Below are 23,971 nucleotides of genomic sequence, written 5' to 3' on the forward strand. Positions count from 1 at the left end.
TTTTGTGTCTGTGGATAACCAGAAAGATAACCACAGAACCAGGTTGAATGCCAAACATATGCTTACCAAAAAGACTATTTTACGGAGAACTCATACAGGGCAAGTGCTCACATGGTGGTCAGAAAGAGTGACACAATGACACTCTCAAGATCTCCCTTAAGAACTTTGGAATTGAAAAAAAAGAACTTTGAAATTGATTGTGTGACATGGGAGACACTGGCACAGGACCACCCAGCATGGCGAGCCCTCATCAGAGAAGGTGCTGTGCTCTACGAGCAGAGCAGAATTGAAGTAGCTCAAAAGAAATGCGAGATGCGCAAATTTAGAGAATCCACACCACATGTTCACATGGACTATTTGTGTCCAACCTGTAGTAGAACATTCTGAGCTCATATTGCTCTGATCAGCCACAGTCAGATGCATCGTAACTTGACTCTAACAGAGTGATGTCATTTTGGTACTCTTTGAGATCAAAAGACAACAACCAACCAACAGAACCAGTTATCTTCTCTAGGCATTCTTCTTGGTGACCTCTGTCACCATCCTAGCTCAGGGTCTGATTGTGACATACAGGGACCATTGCAATATCCTCATCATAGACCATTCTACCTCCTAATCTCTCCCCATCTCCAATTACATCCTTCACACTGAAACCAACTAATCTTCTTTATGCATAGATCTGATCATGTAACTTACCTGCTCAAAACCATTCATTCAATGACTCCTGTTTATCTACCATAAAAAGTTCAAAATCCTTACCCAAGCATTCAAGACCCTTCACAGCCTGCAGCATTCCCTTTGTGACTTTATTTACTCTTCCCTTCTGCACATTCTAAACTCCAGAACACCAAACTATACATTGCTCTTCATACATACCTCCACATTGTCCCTCCTCTATATCTTTGCTCACACTGCTTCTTCTGCCTAGAATGCTCCACCCTACCCCATTTCCATGTCTTATTTGTTGAAATATACTTTAAAAATCAGCTCAGATACTGCCTTCTCCAAGAAGTCTTCCTTGTCACTCCATAATAAGTAAAGATCTTCCCCCACACACACCTCACAAAGCATTTTGCTTATACCTTTCCTATTGATTTATTATTTTATTTTGCACCATAGCTATTTGGTTATGTACAGAATATATCCCACTCCTAGATGGCAAACTCTATAAAGAAAAATGTAACTAAGTCTTATTTAAGTCTTCATATGTTGTGCCCAGCACCTAGCATAGTGTGTATACATAATGGATATGAAAGAAAGAAGAGAAAAAAAGAAACAAAGGAAGGAAGGAAGGATCAAAGGAAGGAAGGGAGAGAGAGAAAAAAGGAACAAATAAAGAAGGGAGAAAGAGAGAGAAAGGAAGAAACAAAGAAAGGAATGAAAGGAGAAAGAGAGACAGAAAGGAGGGAGGAAGAATGAGAAGAAAGAAGAAGTCAGGAAAGAAGGAAGGGGGGGAGGGTAAAGAAGGAAGGAAATGAACAAATGTCCTGAATTTCAAAACGAGGAAGAAACTGATTCTACAAACTATTCACAAATAATAACTTACCATTATATCACAGTTTAAAGGTTTACAAAGCACTTTCTTTACTTCAACCCTATGAGGTAGATAGGGAGTACAAGCATTATCATTCTTATATTACTGATGAGTGAATTGAGAGGTAATGTGATTCACTAACGGTCATATACTAATCCACATCAGCACCAGGATTTGAACCCAAGTTTTCTGACTACAAATCTAGAACCCATTCCACTATCCTGAACTGCCCCTAAGTAGAATACCACCTTACTATTTTGGTGAAAATTTACTTCCTTCTCCCAACTATCCTGCTAAGAATATATCATAAGAGTTAGAGTGAAAATGTAAACACCCTCTTCTGATTTTTAGTACCATCCTTATGCCATGAAGCTACCATGGAAAACATCATAAACCAAGTGGACAAATGAAATTTTTCTCTCTCCCTCTCTCTGCCTCTCTGTTTCTGTCTCTCTGTCTCTGTCTCTCTGTCTCTGTCTCTCTCTCTTTTCCTCCCTCCCTCTCTCTCTGCCTCCCTCTCTGTCTGTCTCTGTCTCTCTGTCTCTCTTTCTCTCTCTCTCTTCCTCCCTCCCTCTCTCTCTCTGCCTCTCTCTGTCTCTGTCTCTCTTTTCCTTCCTCCCTCTCTCTTTGTCTCTCTGTCTCTTTGTTTCTCTCTGTCTCTTTCTGTCTCTCTCTTTCTCCCCCCTCCCTCTCTTCCCACCATAAACAAAGTAAAAAGTTGAAATAAAGGCCTGGTAAATAAAACAAATACCTGTTAATAGAAAATAATTCAGTTGGGCTTCCCTGATATTTCCAGAATGGGAATCATTACCTTACAGTTATGTTTACAAAGTCCTTTCACATATATTCCATTTAACTCTCACAACAGCTCATATATTGTACATATATATACACACGTTATACATATATGTATATAGGCAGACCAAACATTATCCCAACCTTATAGGTGAAGGAACTGAGACTCAAAGAGATTACATCACTTGTTCAAAGTAATATAACTAACTTGAACTCAGAACTCCTGGCTCCAAGTTCAGTGTGCTTCCCACTGCACCAAGCAGTCTCTGCAATCCTGCCACATTGATACGGTTTTCTGGATCTTCTCAACTCTAAACTTTACTTTGCCTTTTGGAAAAAGGGGAAAGAATGACTGAAAATATAGAGAAATACTAAAGAGGACAGGAGAAGAATTGAAAGCATGTATGCATGAGAGCCTCCTACTTCTCACTAAAGAAGTTATCTGTCGAGAGGGAGATGGGCAGTGGTGTATGGGATTGGGGCTGAAGAGGATTGAAAATGGTTTGAAGAGCTGCTATGGAGAATGGGCTAAGGAGTCAACTAGAGCTGAAGGGTGGGAACTTGCTCTGACTTTATCTCAAATAATATCCACTGAAATGGGGCTTAGAAATGAAATATCAAAGGAATTCCACTCTGTAGTGTCTTCTTCTTGATCTGAGTTGGCATTCATTTAAAAAAAAAAGACACTAGTATTTACAAGGCAACTACTTCTGGTGAAATCTTGTTCCATGAAACAATCTCCTTTTGGAAAGGGGTGGGAAGAAAAAATTGTGATTGCCTGACGTCATCCTGTCCGGGAGTATATAAGCAGGAGGAGCTGCAGACAGGACAGTCTCTCCTTGCAGGTGCAGGTGTTTCTCAGACCAAGCAGAGACAATGGCAGCCCTCAGCTCTGCCCTGAAGCTGCTGCTGCTGCTTCTGCAGCTGCTGGGCCTCCAGGTGCTGCTTTTTTCAGGCTCGGCTGTAAGCTCCCCTGAAGACTGCACCTTCCCTGAAACAACCAACACCAGCAGCAACTTCTCCATCAAGGCAGATTCGAACATTTACAAGACCAACAAAACTTACACAGGTAAGTGAGATCAGCTGGCTCTTCAGTCCTGGACTCTGTTACAGAGGTAGCTTTTGTGGGGACAAAATGTGCAGAGCTCTACATCTCACCCCGGCCGTGGGGGAGCAACCAGGACAGTAGCTGAAATTATGTTTAAGGGAGAGAAGGGGGAAATGACAGGGACTGTCTCCCTTGCTCTGCAAGGCAGCCATGGTATAAAAGCCCAGGATAGGATGTCGGCAGCTGTGAGTTCTAATCCTGCCTCTGACACAGTAGCAGTGGGACTTAGCACAGGTCACTCTATTTCTCTGGGACTAGGTTTTCTCATCTCTAAAATGAAGAGGGTGATCTCTGAGATATCTTTTATCTCTAAAATGCAATAATAACAGTATAACTTTTTGCCCATTGCCTTCCATACTTTCCCCAGGCAGACCACAACCACAGACAGTTAATAAACCTCAAGAAAATGCGTAACAGACACAGCCTTGCTATCGTCAGTACAGATGAAGTTTTAGGGGTTCTCTTGTTGTAGTCTACAAGTCACTTCTTAAACTAGTAGAGACAACAAGTAGGGATGGGCACTTTCTGGTTATTCTCTTGGGGGGCTTCAGCTTCTAAGCCCCACAGATAGTATCTGTCTGGGTGGTGAGGGTTGTTCAGTTGTGTCCAATCCTACGTGACCAGGTGGACTTTGTCCGTGTGATTTTCTTGGCAAAGATACTGTAAGGGTTTGCCATTTCCTTCTCCAGTGTGTCCGCATTTTACAGATGAGGAACTGAGACAAATAGGGGTTAAGTGACTTGCCCAGAGTCATATAGCTAGTAAGTGTCTGAGGAAGGATTTGAACTCAGATCTTCCAGACTCGATCCACTATACCACCTTGTAGGTTGTGTCCAGGGGGTAACTATGCCTGTGTTCTAGGAAATAACAACAATAACTCACATCAATATGGTAACTTGACAGTTTACCAAGTATTTTCTCATGATAGCCCTGTCAGGAGGTGGTACCAGCATTATATACCCCAGGCCTCAAACACAAATCTTCTGAGTCTGGTCCTCTTCCCACTATACCAGATTGAGGGGAATCAAGGCTTATGCATTACTGATCCACAGGGTGCAGTGGATAAAACATTCTTTGGAGTCAGAGGACCTGGGTTCAAATCCTAGCTGTACCACCTACTGCCTTTGTGACATTGGGCAAATCACTTTATTTTGCTGAGCCTCAGCTTCCTCATGTGTAAGATGAAGAGACTATACTAAAAGACCTCTAAATCTGTAATCCTATGAACCATTCAACCTTCAAGAATCACCTTTTAATTGGTGAAAATGCAAGCAGTATTGTCATGGGCCTTATGTGCATTTTCCTTGGGGTTTCAGAGAAATTGCTCCACCGGGACTTCCATCTTAGACCATGCTGAACACACCACTGGCTCCCCCACCACACTCCCACACACACTATTAGCCCAGTAGGGACCTAGAAGACTAATACAGTTTGAGCTAAGAATCAAGAAGTTGACTTTAGAAGCAGCATCGTGAACTCATCAAATAGGAAAGAAGCCATAATCAAAGAAGCCAGCAAGGACATTCCAAGTATTAGATGGCCGGTCGATGGAAGAGAGTTTTGTCTGCAGGAACTGAGAAGGAACATAACTTGTGGAGGGAGTGAGAAGGGGGAAGAAATGAAATTTGGGGGAAGTGAGGGAATGGGAAAGGAGAGTAAGAGAAAACTCCAAGATTCCTCATGTGAGAATGTGACAGCAGCTATAGAGATTTCTGAAGGATTTACAGGTAGCTACACACTCATGTCTGAATACACACACACACATACACACACACACACACACACACAATTTTAAATTTTAATAGCTTAAATCTGCCCTAAGAACAACCTGTATATAGCTAGCATTTATATAGAGCAGGGGTGGGGAACCTGCAGCCTCAAGGCCACATGTGGCCCTCTAGGTCCTCAAGTACAGCCCTTTGACTGAATCTAAACTTCACAGACCAGTTTGGATTCAGTCAAAGGGATGCACTTGAGGTCCATATGTGGCCTTTAGACTGCAGGTTCCCCACCTCAGATATAGAGCTTTAGGGTTTGCAAAGCACTTTACAAAGATCTAGTTTCTTTTTCACAACACCCTGGGAAGTAAATGCTATTATTATCCCCATTTTACAGGTGAGGAAACTAAGGCAGACAGAAGTTAAGTGGTTTGCCCAAGGTCATACCACTCATCAGTGTTTGAGGTGGAGTCTGAACTCCCAACTCAAGGTTCAGTATTCTATATCCACTTTCTCCCTCTAGAGGAAAAGGAAAATAGAGTAAACATCATTTTAAATCACAGCACTATATACAGCTATATTTCTACAATAAGAGCAACTCACATTTATGTCATTTTACAGTTGGCACAATGCTTTACTCACGACAAACCTGTGAGGTAGACAGTACAAGTATTATTGTTTCCATTTTATACATAAGGGACCTGAGTCTCAGAGGAGAGAGATGACCTGCCCAGGGGTCACAAAGCTACTAAGTGCTAGGTCTGGGGCTTTGAACTCAGGTCTCTCCTGACTCCAAGGCTAGACAAAGGCTACTGCTGCCCCTCTGTAAGTAGAGAACACATGGTATACATTTCATCTCTCTCCTAGGGAGATTGGCCCAGCACTATATAATAGTTCTGGGCTTACACAGAAGTCTACTTTTTTTCCCTTGTAGTTGAATCTTTGCTACAGTCAGTGAATGGCTGAGCCAGAGGAACTCTGGCCCCAGAGCTGGCACATGGTGGGCATTTAATAAATGCTTATTGACTGGACTAAGAGACAAGCAGGCAGCAAGAAATTTGGGAATAACTAGAATAACTAGAACAAAAGAAAGACAAAGATAAAGTTTGGGGATGACAGTGTGGTGAAATCTTTTGTTTTTCAGTTTTTACTGTGGTTGTGTCTGCACATAGTCATGATACCTGTGCTGTAACAGATACAAGGAGGAATCCCACCACCAGTGTGGATGCTCTTGGAACAAGTTGCCAGACCAGTGTTGGTAGAGTTACATTTATCTGGATGTCGGCTTCGGTTTCTCTAATGTACAGGCAGGGGGAATGTGACTTGTCTAGATTCCCTATGGACTCCTAAGCTTCTACACAACATTGGATAGACAGGGAATATTGTCCCATCATCAACCAATTAGTACTCTATACTGAAAACTTTAGAAGTAAAAGGCATGGTCCTGACCTTCAGGGAGGTTGCAAAATGAATATGACTGAAACAAGGATGAATGTTACAAGACTGTGTGTAATTCAAAACCAAATCACAATGCACAAAGCATCAAAATAGAATGAATAGAATGCCAGACTCAGGAAGAACTGGGATCAAATCCTGCCTCAGACACCAGCTGGATGTCTTTGGGCAAATCTTTGAGCCTCTTTGTTTCCTCAACTATAAAATGAGAGTAATAATAGTATCTACCTCATAGGGTTGTTAGAAGAATCAAATGAGATAACGCATGTAAACCTTAAAGAACTACATTAATGTGAGCTATTGTTGTTGTTGTTTTTGTATAGACTATAAAATACTGTGAGAATTCAGAGAAAGGGTAGATGAGTGAGGGCTGAAATCATTAAGGAAGGCTTCGTGGAAGAGACTGACCCAAGCCTTCAAGGATGGGCCAGATTTGGATAAGCAAGGAGGAGACCACATGAGCAAAGAAACCGAGAATGGGAATGAGTGAGAAGGTGTGTCAGGAATCACAGGTGTGAGGAGAGAGTCATGACTAAAGGCATTCAAAAAGAAGAATTAGCAGGCCCAGGCGACTGATTAAGCAAGGGGGGTGAGTCAGAGATGACTCCAGCACTCATCACAACACCAGAGCAGCTGTGATGTACAGATAGAGGACAGATCAGGGGGCTTTCCTCAATGAGTCAGCTCGGGCCCTTCTGTGTAAGGATACATACCTCTTACTTTTTACTTCCAAAGATGTAACTTCACCTGTGAGAGTATTCTCTCCAGCATAAAATACTATTGTCCCAATAGTTTTAGAAGGTTGTTATTGTTGAATCGTTTCAGTAATGTCCAACTCTTCATGACCCCATTTGGGGTTTTCTTGGCAGTTGCCATCTCCTTCTCCAGCTCATTGTACAGATAAGGAAACTGAGGCAAACAGGGTTAAGTGATTTGCCCAGGGTCACAAGGCTAGCAAGTATCAGGCCCTCCTGACTCCACAGCCAATGCCCTATTCACTGTACCACCTCACTTAGTTTAATAATGTTGATGATGATGATGATAATAATAATAATAATTCTCTTCTGATGAGGAAACTCTCCACCTTATCAAGATTGTGTTCTCACCAAGCCTGTAATGGAAGACTTTCCAGCCTGCAGCAACAGCCCCAGTTTGTAAAGTTCTCACAGTCCTTGGAAACCCAGGGTCACCGCTGTGATGCTGGGAGGAGGCATCAGAACCAGACTTGACTAGAGGAGCTATCACTTTATCTGTAAGAAAATACTGGAGAAAAGGTTTGTGCCCAGCAGGATTTAAACATAAATGTTTCCTCTTCTTTATGTGGAGGAAATGTGAGGCGTTCCTCAGAAGGCTGAGCAGTCCCTGAGCAATGAGAGTTCAAGGCTATGCAGTTCATCCTGAAGTACTAAGGGACTCTCTTTGTGCTTTTATCTATGGGACAAACATTTATTAAGCACCAGCTGAATAGTTCTTCTCAAAGAAGTAGACAGTAGGGGGGCAGCTGGGTGGTGCAGTGGATAGCGCTCTGGTCTTGGAGTCAGGAGGATGTGAGTTCAAATATGACCTCAGACACATGACACTTACTAGCTGTGTGACCCTGGGTATGTCACTTAACCTTGTTTGTCTCAGTTTCCTCATCTGTAAAATGAGCTGGAGAAAGAAATGGCAAACCACTCCAGTATCTTTGCCAAGAAAACCCCAAATGGTGTCAGGGAGAGTTGGACCTGACTGGACAACAAACATAATCACTAATAAAAGCTAACATTTATATATCACTTCTACATAAATATATATCACATCTATATAAATGACATATATATATTATTTATGTAGATGATCCTCACAACAACCCTATAAAGTAAGTGCTATTGTTGTTCCCATAAAGAAACTGAGTCTGAGAGTAGTTAAATACCCTAACCAAGGTCACATGGCTAGGATGCCTGAGGATTTAAACCCGTCTTTTTAACCCCAAGTCTGGTACTCTTATCAATTTACTGAACAACTAAGCAGCCTCTTATCTACAGTGGATAGAGTATTAAAGCTGGAGTCAGAAAGACCTGGGTTCAAATCTATCTTCTGACACTTGCTACCTGTGTAACCAAGGGGAAATCCCCTCCCGCCTGAGCCCTAGTTTGCTTATGCGTAAAAATGGGGATCAAAATAACTGTAGTTTCTACCATACTGGGTTGTTTGAAGGCTTAACTCAGCTCCAGGGTGTAAAGAACCTTGCAGACTTCAATGCATTATAGAAAATGTCAGTTTATTATTATTGTGCTTTATTAAGTATATCTGAGCCTCAAGGTGTTCGACTCCAAATCAAGTACACCTTCCACACCACCTCCACCCCCAAACACTCAGGATAAGATTGCAAAGTTTCCTCTCTTTCCTCCACCCCAAATCAAATCCACAAGTATTTCCCAAGGGCCTGCCTTGTGTACATCAGGACCTGCGGAACTGGACAAGACCCCACCCTGGTTTATGAGCAGAATGATTCTGAACCTGTGCGGAGGTGGAAGGGCATGGCACCAGCGGAGTCTGAGGGTCACTGGGTGTGGTGGCTGCTCAAAGACTGCTCTCCGACCTTCCACATGCACAGCCGGCTGCTAATCACAAAGCCTGGGATGGTCACAGTTGGCCTTTCCAAATGCAGGACACAGTCATGTTCATTCCTGTGACTTTCTTCGGAGACAGACAGCTTACATTTTTTTTTTCAATCATTTCCTCCTAGTGACTTTTTCTGGGAATGAGGACCTCTACTCTGTGATCCTGCAAGCCGTGGACAAGGACAACAAGTCCATCGGCCATTGGCAAAATCCTGATCACCTGTGCAATGACTCTGTGCTGTACCAAGTGAAAAATTTCAATGGCACCATCTTCCAGGCAAACTGGACATCCCCTAATTGCTCAGACATCATGGAAGTTGAGATACGGTAAGAAGTTCTTATTTGCTTAAAGATTTTTAGTTTAATTTAGTTTTTTGGGGCGGCCAAGTATAGTAGAGGGGGAAGAGTTTCATTAAGTCTCATTAAGCAGAATCCACTAAGACTCCTACTTTTTTTCCAGACTATTCTCCAGCTATACCTCCCCATCTAATACAACATCCTTATTTCACAAGTAGTTATAAACAAGGGTTATCGAATGTTTCCTATGAACTGAGATTAGTAGAAGACAAATATTTTTGTGCTGAAATGTAAATTCAAATATTTTAGGAGGCTTGTTTGATTTTTCACACTAACTGAAGGTCAATAGTACCGTGGTCGTGGGAGGTGAGTAGAAGGCAGCATGGAACTGATCAGTCACAGAGAACTAATAAGTGGTTATTTCTTCAATAAGAGCCAATGGCAATTCATAATAGATCTTTCTTTATCTTTCTATTTTTTTTTTTTGGTGAGGCAATCAGGGTTAAGTGACTTGCCTAGGGTCACACAGCTAGTAAGTATCTAAGGATTTGAACTCAGATCTTCCTGACTCCAGGGCCAGTGCTCTATCCGCTGCACCACCTAGCTGCCCCTCAGAATAGATCTGAAATGTGAATTTATCAGTTTACACTCCAGGAATCAAACTGCAATCTGAGCAATATACAGTAAGGTTTAGAGATACTGTGCACTCAATCTTTCTATGTAGTAAATATATTTTTTCATATATATTTTATGTATTTTTCACATATATGTTTTATATATACATATATAATCTATTATATACAATAGATCTAAAACCAGAAGAGGCCCTATCTAGTCTATCCCCTTCATCTTACAGATAGGGAAACTGAGGCCTGGAGACCTGAAGTGACATGCCCAAAAGTCACACAGTTAATAAGGTGCAGGATTTGAACCAAGGGTCTTTGACTCCAAAGCCAGTGCTCTCTCCTCTGTACCATGGTGTCTTCTTTTGCAGTATAATATCTCATTAAAAGATCAATAGGTACAACAAAGGATGGAAGAAACTGATTCATTTCTTACCTGCTTGGGAAGTGGATAAGTAATGTCATCATGATAAAGCTAATATTTTGTCCTCTTCCAAAAATGCTTGAGCCAAGCCCTGCCTGGAGGCTAACAGGGACCTCCCATTGCACCTTAACTCTGTCTCCTTCCCAGCTGCCTCCTGGAGGCTATTGAGTTTCTTACTGAGAACCACTCCTTGGCAGGGGAGCTTTCCCACACATACTTTGAGTCTATCTTTTCCCCATGAAAGTGAGTATTTGACTACAGGGACACTATGGACACCTGATAAACATGTGCTGGTGTCAACGGGACAATGAAGACACCCAAGCACTATCTCTGCTACTCAGTTGAATTAGATAGTTTGAGGGAGGGCTGGATATTTCCAGAGGGTAGTGAGTTGTCTACACAGTGATTCAGGGGAGCAGAATCTCAAGTGAAACTGACCTGCCAGTCTGAGGATGGCAGTGGCGGTTCAGTAGCCAGACAAGATAGAGTAAGATAACATATCCCCTTTCATTTCAGATCATTAAAACCTCCATTCCCCCAGACAGAAATGGAAAAAAGCTCAGGCTGTAAACTGACTGGAAGCAAGGCAGTCACTTCCCATAGGCCCTTTTCTTCCAAATAAGCAGCTCAAATTCTCAGAAATTCTTGGTAACTCAAATATCCTTCCACAGACACTGTTCCTTCCCTGGCGCTGTAGAATATTGAATGTTTAGAATTATTCTTCGGTTTGGTTTGGATTTAGAGTGTAGAGATTGTAGTTGTTCAGTTGTTTTTCAGTTGTGTCTGACTCCTCACGACCCCATTTGGGGTTTTCTTAGCAGAGATACTAGAATGGTTTGCAATTTTCTTCTCTGGCTCATTTTACAGTTAAGGAAACTGAGGCAAACAGGGTTAAGTGCTTGCCCAGAGTCACACAGCTAGTAAGTGTCTGAGGCCAAATTTGAATGCAGGAAGATGAATCTTCCTGACTTTAGGCCCATCACTCTATCCACTGTGCCACCTAACTGCCCAGCTGCCATTTTAAAGATTATAGTAGCTCCAAGCTAGCAGGGAGCTCAAAGGACATCTAGTCCAATCCACACCTGAACAAGAATCTCTTCTATAAAATATCTTTATTTTTTTAACCTCCAAGTAGTCGACTTTGCTTTAAAACCTCTAGTCAGAGAACCTTCTACCTCCTCCCATCCCCCATCCCCCATCCTGCCCATTATGCTTCTAGAACACTCAAAGTGTTAGGAAGTTTTTTCCTTACATCAAACATAAACCTGCTTCTTTGAAATTTCTATCCTTTCCTTGATTCTTCTGCCTCCTGAGGCTAAGAAGAAGTCTAATCCTTCTCCCACACAGCAGCCTTTTAAATATTTAAAGTCTGTCCTGTTCCCCTACCACTACCCACAAGTCTTTTCTCCTTGTTAAGTATCCCCAGTTTTTTGGTCAGCTTTCTCATACAGCATGAACTTGAGGCTGTTCGTCATCATGGTTGTCCCCCTCTGGATATCTTCAACCTTCTCAGTCTCCTTCCCAAAATGTGCTACCCAGAACTGAACAAATATTCCCACTATACAGTCTGACCAGGGCAGAATACTCCAGAGCTCTCACATCCTAGACCTAGACACTATTCCTCCAATTCCATTAACTATTTTAGGTTGCCATATCCTACTGTTTGGGCATCTATGTGGCACAGTGGATAGAGTGCAGGGCCTAGAGTGAGAAAGACTCATCTTCCTGAGTTCAAATCTGGCCTCAGACACGTACTAGCTGTGTGACCTTAGGTAAGTCACTTAACCCTGTTTGCCTCAGTTTCCTTATCTGTAAAATGAGCTGAAGAAGGAAATGGCAAACCACTCCATAATCTCTGCCAAGAAAACCCCAGATGGGGTCACAACAGTTGGACACAACTGAACAACAACAATCATACTGTTCATTCATTAAGTGTAATCTACTAAGACTCCTACTTTTTCTTTTCAGATTAACTACTCTCTAGCTACACCTCGCCATCTAATACAACATCCTTATTTCACAAGTGGTTATAAACAAAGGTTATTGAATGTTTCCTATGGACTGAGACTAGTAGAAGACAAATATTTTTGTGCTGAAATGTAAATTCAAATATTTTAGGAGGCTTGTTTGATTTTTCACACTAATTGAAGGTCAATAGTGCCAGGGTAGTGGGAGATGAGGGGGAGGCAGCATGGAACTGACCAGTCACAGAGAACGAATAAGTGGTTATTGAGAACCTGGCATATTTTTTAGCACTTTCCTAGGCACTATGGGCCACAAAAGAATTTTAAGACATAGTTACCTCACCACAAGGATTTTATGGTCTAGTTGGAAGAGATAAAACATAACTAGGAAACCATTTGTGATATATCACTAATTATTTTATACTGCCATAATAAAGGGCTATGTAGGGGTGGAGAACCTGTGGCCTCGAGGCTACATGTGGCCTTCTAGGTCCTCAAGTGAGGCCTTTTGACTGAGACCACGTATTACAAAACAAATCCTTTTATTAAGGGGATTTGTACCGTGAAGATTTGGATTCAGTCAAAGAAAGGGCCACACTTGAGGAGCTAGAGGGCCACATGTGGCCTGGAGGCCAAAGGTTCCCCACCCTACCTGCCTTCTTCACTGTATCTCACAAACAAAAAAAATAGAATAGAAAGCAATGTGGTATGTAGTAAGGAGCCAAATGTGCTCCACTAAAGAAAGAGGGAAGGCAAAAATAGTTAAAGAAGGAAGATTTCACAGTGGGTCTGGGCCAGCAGGGAAGGCTTCCCTGAAGAGGCCATTCTGGGAATTGTTTCACAGCTAACGTAGCAGTGGAAGGCAGTCCCAGATTCACATTTTCTGTGGGTCTGATCAAAGTGAGAGCTCTCTAGTTAACCCAGCTCTTCATGGACTCTTCTACCTGATGTACATAGGTCTTAGCTGAACTCTTTCTTCCATAGATTTAGTCTCTCACCCCTGTCTCCTGTTGTTTACCTTCCCAAAGGGCCTTTACCTTCTATTTCAACTATGGGGCCACCTTCTCTTCATTCAAACTGGACAGGAAAGGTAAGTTGTTTTGGAGCGTCTTGGTGTGATGGATTGAGAAAAGGCCTCAAAGCCAGGAAGACCCAGCTTCCAGTGCCACTTCTGACACACACTGGTTGAAATGGCCCCAATGGCAAATAACTTAATCTGTCAGAGTTCTAGCTAAATCCCTTAGAAGATAAATTGCAATGAAGGCGATAACCTACGGTGGGAGAAGCTCCCTATGCCAACGAAATCACAACCTACCTTTGCTTTCAGAGGTTAGTTTAGGGTTTGGAAGGCTTGGAGTGGGGGAAGGGGCATTTTTGTTTTGTTTTGTTTTTCAGAATGCAAGAGCTGGAAGGAACCTTTAAAAATCATCTAGTTCAGCACCCTCATTTTACAGATGAGAAAATTAAGGCTCCCAGAAGATAAGCAAACTACCCACCAGGTTATGCAGAGAAGCAGTGGCAGAGCCAAGATAGAACCCAGGACTCCCAGCTCTCAGCTCTTTCCATTATACCGCACCTCATCTGCTCATCTCTAGCAGGGATGGCTAATTGGAATCCCTGTAGGGCCCCAGGAAGAAGTATCAATTATTCCTACTTTGCAACCCTGCCCCCCTTCTAGCTTGGGAAATGAGTTTTTCCTTCTAAGTCACATCTAAACAGCTGGATTCTGAAGCAGCCTTCCTGGCTTCTTGTGTCTCAGGAAGCTGGCCCTTCCTCTTCCAGAGCATCTGCTTATATGGGTATCACAAATTCAACACCCGGGTCATTTTTTTTCAATTAAATTTTTAATTAAAAGGTTCACCTAGAAACGGGAAACTGATTGGATCTGAGCCAATAACATGCCCTCCTCACCGGTAACCAGCAGCACAGGATTGAAAGTTAGCAATGAAAAATGCAGTGGATACTTGGTCGTCCTGCCAACCGCTTGTCATAAAACACGTTAAAGGAAAAATCCATTTTCAACAACAAATTCAGAAGTGGTTAGAGATCATGCAACCCGGAACACTCCCGGGGGGCTTTAACCGCATGCAATTACATTTCATAAGCTCCTTCCCTTAGTGTTTTCTCCAGTTGGCAAGGTTTGGCATTTGCTGTTCTCTTTCCTCTTAACTGTAGCTTATTTTCCTATAAATTCCATGGGCATAAAGGGCTAAGAAAGAAAATAGTTTTGTTCCTAATCACTACCTCTCAGCTTCCAAGTCAACAAAATCCTTCAGCAAAAAGAGGATTGGAATCTCTGGTGCTATGCTCAAACCCACCTGCTCGGGGAGATAGTCAGAAAACATTTGTCATAAGGAAATGCTGAATAAGGTATTGTATGTAGCATGACAAGAGGGAAAGCCACAAAATGCCAGAATGTGACAGCCCTGCAAAGTATGTCTAGAGCAAAAGAAGGCTAAGGAATAGGGACTGGCCTGTGATTCCATTCCCAGGTGAAGTCCCCTACAATGCAGGTCAGAACTTAAGAGTCTTGGACAGCTCCCTAGAGCAGTGCTATCAAACGCTTAAGTGGAAGGGGGAGGGGTAGTGTGGGAGAAGCCACTGAACTGTCACGAGGATCCTTGTTGGTACATACTGTCTTAGAAAACTACATGTTAACATTACCTATGTTTTGTTGTATTTTTATGCATTTTATTAAATATTTCCCAATTAAGTTTTAATCTGCTTCAGGCTGCACTCAGAGTCTATAGGTCACTTTCGATAGGCCACTCTGGCCTAAAGCACTGAGATGTTAAGTGACTCAGGGTCACACAGTCAGTATATGTCAAAACCAGGACTTGAACTCTAGCCTTTCTGAGTCCAAGGCCAGCTCTCTATCCAGTATACCATGCTTCTTCTCAAAAGAAGGTATATTCCTAAGTGAACCACTAGAAGTCCCCCTTGCCCTTATTCTGTAAACTCAAACTTCCTTTGTTGTTGTTCAGTCATGAAAGACTCTTTGTAAAATTTTCTTGGCAAAGATACTGCAGTGGCTTGACATTTCCTTCTTCAGCTCATTTTATAGATGAGGAAACTGAGGTAAACAAGGTTAAGTGACTTGCCCAGGGTCACATAGCTAGTAAGTGTCTGAGGCCAGATTTGAACTCAGGAAGTTGAGTCTTCCTGACTCCAGGCCCAGCACTATATCCACTGTGCCAGCTAGCTGCCCTCAGACTCTCTTATATACACACACATTGTGGAGCAGTCATTGCCTTGTTCCTCTTAAATAAAGATTCTGAATATAACCAAAAGGTCAAGCTATCCCATAGGCTTAGCCATATGTGACTTGATTGCGCCAAAGTTCCAGGCATAGAGAATCAAATTATAATTCAGTTCACTATCCTTGGGAGTGCCTAATCCTTGTGTATGGATCCTCGATCCTAAGGAAATCTAGAAGTGTGGTATCTTTAACATTACCAGAGAGTCTCACCCTCTTGATCATATGTATGATCAACCTTTAGCCTAAGCCTACATTCATTGCTCTTGAGTCCTTTGAAACAAGTTGGAAGGGAGGAAAATACCATTACAAATAATATTGATGCTGTGATTAAAAATAATGTTATGTCCTTTGAAAGATTTATAATATTAAAATAATAATCAACAGCTAGCATTTAAAGTTTGCAAAACACTTCTAACTATTATCTCATTTTATCCTCACAATTCTGGGAGGTACATTCTACTACATCCCCATTTTATAGATGAAGAAACTAAGGCAGACAGAGGTTAAATAACTTGTCCAGGGTCACATAAGCTAACAAATGTCTAAGGCCTGACTTGAACTCGGGGCTTCTTGACTCCAGGTCCAGGTACAGATACATGGTGCCATCAAGTCACCTCCAATAATAAAAAAGATACATGAAGTATATAGTAGAAATAGCCTTGGCCTTGCAGTCAGAGACAGCTGTGTAATGATGAACAAGTCATCTACTTTCTCTGTGACTGTTTCCTCATCTGCAGAGTGGGGATATCAATGCACTACCTACTTCACAAGCTTTTTGTAATAGCACTCTGTGTATCATAAAGCACCATGGAAATGTCAACTATCATTATTAACATTAATAATAACAACCAAGCAGAATTAACAACAGAATGAACATTTTGAAGCCAGAGTTCACTACAGTAATTTTTCCCCTTGATGTCCATCAATTGGGGAATGGCTAAACAAGTTGTTGTATATGATTGTGATGGAATACTATTGTACTTTAAGAAATGATGATCAGGTGCTCTTAGAAAAACATGAAAAGACTTACAAGAATTGATGTAAAGTGAAATGAGCAGAACCAGGAGAACACTGTATACAGTAACAGCAATATTGATGATCTACTATGAATAACTTAGCTATTCTCAACAATACAATGATACAAGACAGTTCTGTAGGTCTTGTGATGAAAAGTGCTGTCCATCTCCAGAGAAAGAACTGGGCAAGCCTGAATGCAGATCAAAGATACTCTTTCTTTACTTTCTTTATGTTTCTTAGGGGTTTTTTTGTCTATGTTTTCTTTCAGAGAACGACTTACATGGAAATGTATTTTGCATGACTACACATGCATAACCTATGTCAAATTGCTTGCCTTCTCAATGTGGGGGAGAGGAGGGGAGGAGAGAATTTGGAAAAAAACATTTTTTAAAAAAGTTAAAATTGTTTTTACATGTAATTGGGAAAAAAATAAGAAAAAATAATAATTTCTCCCCTCTAAAATGCTGGCAATCCTGCTTAGTTATTATTATTGTTAATATTAAAATAGTTAATTATTATAAGATAGTTTACATTATGATAGTGTTACATTATAATAACACGAAATATAGTTTTATATATAGTTATATATGTCATTATAATATTACATTAGTTTATAATACTATAGTGCTTTATGGTACACAGAATGTTCTCACAACAAGCCAGTGTGATAGGACTCACATGTAAGTAGATTTCCACAGAGCTTCCATCCACCTGCCAAGAGTTATTCTAATGTTTGGTCTTTCTTTTCCAGCATCAACCCCATTGCTAACCACCCCCAAAAGTTCTGCCCAAAAAGCCTACACCAGTACAATCATTGACATCATTCAGCTCCTATTCGTCTATTTCACCAGCAAATTGATCTCCTAAGGAAGCATGTGTTCTGGTACCACTGTCCTTCTTTCCTTCTTGAGCCAAGGCGTGAAGACTGTGTGAATGAAGGTTCCATATTCCCACAATGTATGACTGTTACAACAGTGTAAGACTGACTGTAGCAGAGACAGAGGATTCACTCTGCATGCAGTGCTAGAGGTTTGACAATCAACTAGCTGGTGAAATTAAGCTAGGTAAGACAGCCAAATAGATTTCTGGAACTGGAAATTAGGCTTTTTCTTCTCCTATCCAGCCAAGCTAGGTAAAAATAAAAATGGATGATAACAGTAACCATTTGGCCAGAATGTAAATTGGAGTTGATCTTCAGTTATCACTTTGATGGCCAATCCCACACTCATCCAAACCTCACTTGGTGCCAAATGATTTCCCTGCACCCCTGAAAGTCATGGAAGGAATGGCCAGGAGGGATCAGATTTCTGGTGCAAATATATCCAGATTTTTTAAAATGCGTACATTTGATAGCATTTTTAACTTACTGAGGAAGAAAGGAAATGAGCTGAAATCAGTACTTCTGCTACTGGGAAACTCCCATTCCATTCAAACTGGTAGGTTTGTGAAGGACAACATAAGAAAAGACAATGTTTGGTGAACGAGTTTGGGGGATAGGGAAGAGAGGCTGCAAGTGATGATTTTAAAAAACTTATTTCCTTTCATTTCCAATGAATTTTTTTCAATATTGCACCCAATGAATTCTAAGGATAAGCTAGATAAATTGACACAATAAAAATCCTAGTATAATCCCTATTCATTTTCACTTAAAACAGAGACTATGACACCCACTTCTTATTTATAAATCAGGACATTAGGAAAGTGGCATTATGTGTTTTTGGTTTGGGTGTTTGTTTTGGGGATTATTTTTAAGTTCACCAGACACAGTGGATGATAATATCTCAACATCCATTTTCCTATAGACCAGACTGGCCATTTCCCCTCCTAAATAATTTATTTTTAGGTAAATTGATATAATTTATATAAAGAGAGAAGATATGAGATTCCTAGAATCAAATTTGTCACAAACGAAAAACTTCTGTGCCATGTATTAAATAAAGGCTTTTGTTCTCATTTAACACATGCTACAAATAGTCAAATTTCTTTTATAAGCCAATAAGCCAACATTCTTTTCCAGCTGCCTCAGAGCCTTTGTGGGGGGTGGGGGAGTAGATAATTCTACCTCTAAAACATAAATTAAAAAGATATTTTGTGTCTCCTAAGAACTACGCAGTTTCCCCAGTTTTCCTATTTTTCTCATTTTCTATACACCTCTTTTCTCTGCTGTACACCCTAATGTTACTCCTCATCTCTCCATGTTAAGGTTTTCCTTGTGCAAATAGGTGATATCCTTATTCATGTGAGATTGGACTAACTGGCTACCATGGAAACTGAGGGAGCCTAGCAGTGATTCTTAATAATCTAGAAAGCTTTGCCTTCAAAACGAAGAAATAAACTAGTAAATCTGCTGATTCTTTGTCCAGGACTGATATTCCCAACTGGGTATCTTTTCACAGATCCCAGCAGGTCCCATGCCCCACCCCACAAATATTCTCTTCCTTTGTTACAAGCCTGAAATCCCATTATAGCAGCTCTGTCCATTTTACAAAAAGTTCTGACCCTTGTCAACCAGCACCAATAATCTGAAAAATTGTGAAATGTGTGGTATCCTGACCTCATGCCCTAAACCTTTTTTCACATGTAATGTGAACACCCTGCCCCATCTCTCTCTCTCTCTCTTTCTCTCTCACACACACACACACACACACACACACACACACACAAAGTTGAAAATGGTTTTAAAGGTCATCTAGTCTCATGGATCTTTTAACCCAGCTCCTCTGACTCCAAAACAATTCCCTTTCCACTGTACCACACTACCTCCCTCTCTGTTATTTCTCTAAAGCATTTGACACTTCTAAAACCTCCTTCTTCTAGCTTCTCTTTCCTCCCTTGGCTTCAGCCACGCGACAGTGGAAATGGTATTAGATTTAGAATGTGTTGTGTTCCAAAAACATATAACATGTTTGGATAGAGGTTCAAACCTGGCTCTGCAATTTACTACCTGTGTGACTAATTCTTTCTCTTAACCCCTCTGGGCCTCAGTTTCCTCATCTATAAAATGAGAAGTTGGATTAGATGACTTCTAAGATTGCTTCCATAAATAAGTCTATGATCCTAAGACACGTTCTTCTGGTACCTACCTCTGTAGTCCTGCCTTCTCGCAGTATCCATATCCTTTCCCCAATCACTTACTGTGGCTATTCCCGCACTGAGATTCTATTCTCAGCCCCTCTTCTCTCTCTACACTCTTTCCCATTGGTGATATCATTACTGCTATGGCTTAGAATCTCTGCCTCCAGCCCTCACATCCACCCTGAGTTCCAGACTCACATCTCTATCTCCAGGAAATCAACATGTCTCAAACTAAGGTATTTCATATGTTCAAAACCTTGGTGTTGCTTTGACGCTTCCACCCTCTTACCTCTCACACTCCACCAGGTACCGAGTCTACCCCCATAGCATCTCTCACAAACACATCTTCTTCTCTAATATCACTACCACTACCCTAGTAAGGCCCCGGTTACTACCCTCTGGGACAACTGCAATGATCTCCAGACAAATCTTCTTTCCTCTATTTTCTCCCTTCTTTTAATTCACCTTTCATACCAATGCCAGATTAGGTGTCTTTATCCAAGGATTTGACGATGTCATTGTTTGGTTCAAAATTCTTCAGTGGCTTCCTATTGCCAACTTAGGTGCAGCTAGGTGGTGCAGTGGATAAAGCATGGGCCTGGAGTCAGAAAGACTCATCTTCATGAGTTCAGATCTAGCCTCAGATACTATCTGTGTGACCCTGGGCAAGTCACTTAACCCTATTTGCCCTAGTTCCTCATCTGTAAAATTAGCTGGAGAAGGAAATGGCAAACCACTCTAGTATCCTTCCCAAGAAAACCCCAACATGGGGTCACAGGGAGTCTAATATGGATGAAACAATTGAACAACAAAAAATTGCCAGCCTAAGAAGGTTAAAGCTCATTCACATTAAGGACATGCAAAGCCCTCAAAGTATCATCCTATATCTCAAGTCCTATTTCTTATTACACTCTGACCAAAGCAGACTATTCTTTAGCCACTGAACATGACCCACACTTTTGTGCTTTTTTTAGTGCATGCTGTTCTCCAGACTTGGAATGCTTTCCCTCTCTTTTTTCCTGTCCTTTACATGATTAGCTAATTGGGGGAGGGGGAAAAATATAAGTATTTATTAAGCACTTACTATATACCAGGCATTGTGTTAAGTGCTTTACAAGTATTATCCCACTTGATCCTCACACCAACTCTGATGGGTAGGTGCTATATGATCCCCATTTTACAGATGAGGAAACTGAGGCAGACAGAGGGTAAGTTGACTTTCCCAGAGAAATACAGGTAGTAAGTAGATTTCAACTCGGATCTGACTGCTTCTAGTTCTAGTACCCTAATGACTGTGCCATCTAGCTGCCTTTTAAAGGCCAACCAAAATGATATGTCTTCACGAAGCTTTCCCTGATCCACTCCTGTCCCCAGTTCTTTAGAGCTTCCCAAAAGGATGTCGCATACCACTTTGTTTTGCATCCCTTAACATATTTATCATGTAATATTGTAAACCATAGCTCTCTATGCATGTGTCACCTCCCCCCACCCCCTAGACCGTAAGCCCCATCAGGGCATCTATTATATCTTAGCCAAACTTATTATCTTCCAAACAGTGATAAGGCAGAGGGAATGCTCACACATGGAGAGCTTATAATGACCTCTGACTGCCTTTCCAACTCCAAGGTTTTGTGATTCTCCTATATGGTTCAGAGAATTTAGAGACTTAGAAATTTAGAAATAGAGAAAGGATGAGCCATGTTGAGCTATTTCATTTCTGGATTTCGTAGAATACATACATACATACATATATATATGTATACAGATGTATGTATGTGTATGTATACATATATATATATTTTAGCCTTCTTTTTCTTTGTCCTAACTTTTACATCTTTTTGTATTTTATTTTATGGGATTTGGAATGTGGGATATGGGATTATTTTAGGTATTTGGGAGTATATGTAAGTTTTTGCTAAATGAAGGAAATGATTGAAATGTTTTATATGGGTAAAGGGGAGAGGCATTGAATAGTATTTTCTACTTGGCTAAGCAGCTTATCTTTCCCCAAATCTGTTACTTTCTAACCACCCCCAATTTCCAACATTCACTTAACACAATTTTCTTCTTGTGTGACCTTGATTGAACAAGTTACTTAAACTCTGGGGCATCAGTTTCCATATCTATAAAATTAGGGCATTGAATTAAATGCCATCTAAGCTCCTTTCCAGATACAAATTCTATGAAGGACCTATAAGGTCTTATAAGAAAATTCACAGGGCAGCTAGGTGACGCAGTGGATAGAGCACTGGCCCTGGAGTCAGGAGGACCTGAGTTCAAATCTGATCTTAGACTAGACACTTGATACTTACTAGCCATGTGACCCTGGGCAAGTCACTTAACCCCAATTGCCTCATGTAAAAAAAGAAAAAAAAATTCACAGAGAGAGAGAGAGACATACACACATATACCACACAGCATTTCATTATAGCATATCATTTGAAAATTTTTAAAAGCAATCATTCGGTGTGCATTGGTTCCTCCTTATAGCCCATTCATTTTTGGCTGGGCATCGACTGAGTCAATCCTTGTTTATCAACAGCAATTGGTGGGAAATTATCATGAGGTATTCAGAATAAGAAAGGCAATGGCCACCTTGTACTCTGCCCTGGTCAGACCAAAACTGAAATACTATGTTCAATTCTGGGTATATTTTAGGGAAGTCATTGACAAACTGTGGCAGGTCCAGAACATAACCAGGAGATAAAAGGCCTAGAGGCCATGCCATATGAGGATCAGTTAAAGATGTTTAGCCAAGAGTATCTTCAAATAGAGTTTAAATCCTTCCATATACATTTACTACCTATCTGACCACGGGTAAGGCATCTCCAGTTTGTCACGAGGATCAAATGAGATGACATATGTAAAATGCTTTGGTAATCTTAAAGCACTATAGAAATGCTATCTCTTACTTTATTGTTACTCAAACGTTTAAAGGGCTGACATGTGGAAGGGGGATTTTGTTTTGTTAGGCCCCAAAGGAGAGAAATAGAAGCAACATGTAGAAGTCACAAAGAATTATGCGTAGGTCTGATGTTGTGTCAGCACCAGTAAGTCAGTCAATAAGCATTTATTAAGTGCTTATTATATACAGGCACTATGTTAAGCTCAATAATGTTCTTTTATAGTCATGCCACAATTTTTCAGTCATTCTCCAGTTGGTGGACACAAATTTGTTTGTGGCTTCTTTGTTTTTTACTTGCACAAAAAAACATGCAATGGATGGCCTCAGGAGATAGTAGCATGTTCTGCATCCTTAGAAGTGTTCAAGAAACTACTAGATCACTCTTGGGGCCATTGCAGAGAGGCAAAGATGGTTTAGGCATAAATGGAATTAGTTGGTTTCTGAGGTCCTCTCCAACTTTGAAATCCTGTAATTTGAGAGAAATGATTTGGAGAGCTCCCCCTTTTTCTAAAGTCCTCATTTTTTTTTAAGTGAGGCAATTGGGGTTAAGTGACTTGCCCAAGGTCACACAGCTAGTATGCAGCAAGTGTTTGGTCTAAGGTCGCATTTAAACTCAGGTCCTCCTGACTTCAGGGCTGGTGCTCTATCCACTGCGCCACCTAGCTGCCCCTAAAATCCTCATTTTAAAAGCTCAGTCTCTGAAGGTTGAATTAATTTTCTCCTCAATCAGACCCCACCCAACCTTACTAGGAGTCTAATCTAAGGTGTTTTCTTGCCCATTGTGTTCTACTCAAATTTAGGGGGAGATAAATTCTTTGATTAGATTGCCCAAGGCTGGGGATAATTTACAAATAAATGACATAATCAAAGTTCATTAGAATAGGTCCAGCCCCTCATTATAATATTCATTCTCTTTCATTACTTATTAACCAATCAGGGTTGATTGCCATCCTCTGGAACATTTGCTTTCCAAGGTCATATGAGCAGTAAGCCCCCACAACCGCCAAGAATGTCTTTGGCATTCAAGAGTGCCACTGACCTCTTTTATTAAAATGCTAGTGTTATTAATAAAATGACTAATTACCCAGAAATTGTGTCTCAAACTTTTTAAATGCCACAGATTATATGAACTTAAAGGAGTAACAATCCAGGTATAAAGATGGAATAGCCTGGGTAGAAAAAATAAGGAAAAAC

The 23,971-nt window shown here is 41.0% G+C and overlaps 1 protein-coding gene across 1 annotated transcript; it reads left to right on the forward strand.

The window, feature by feature from the left end:
- The first annotated feature begins 3,179 nt into the window (after positions 1-3,179).
- Positions 3,180-18,755, forward strand: PLET1 (placenta expressed transcript 1). Its single transcript, XM_027847308.1, has 4 exons — positions 3,180-3,398; positions 9,339-9,540; positions 13,550-13,611; positions 17,549-18,755. The coding sequence occupies exons 1-4, from the start codon at positions 3,206-3,208 to the stop codon at positions 17,662-17,664; spliced, it is 573 nt and encodes a 190-aa protein (XP_027703109.1). The 5' UTR covers positions 3,180-3,205; the 3' UTR covers positions 17,665-18,755.
- Positions 18,756-23,971: the final 5,216 nt, after the last annotated feature.

This window comes from Vombatus ursinus, unplaced genomic scaffold, assembly GCF_900497805.2.
Source record: "Vombatus ursinus unplaced genomic scaffold, bare-nosed wombat genome assembly UNPS02015398.1, whole genome shotgun sequence".
Classification (NCBI taxonomy): domain Eukaryota; kingdom Metazoa; phylum Chordata; class Mammalia; order Diprotodontia; family Vombatidae; genus Vombatus; species Vombatus ursinus.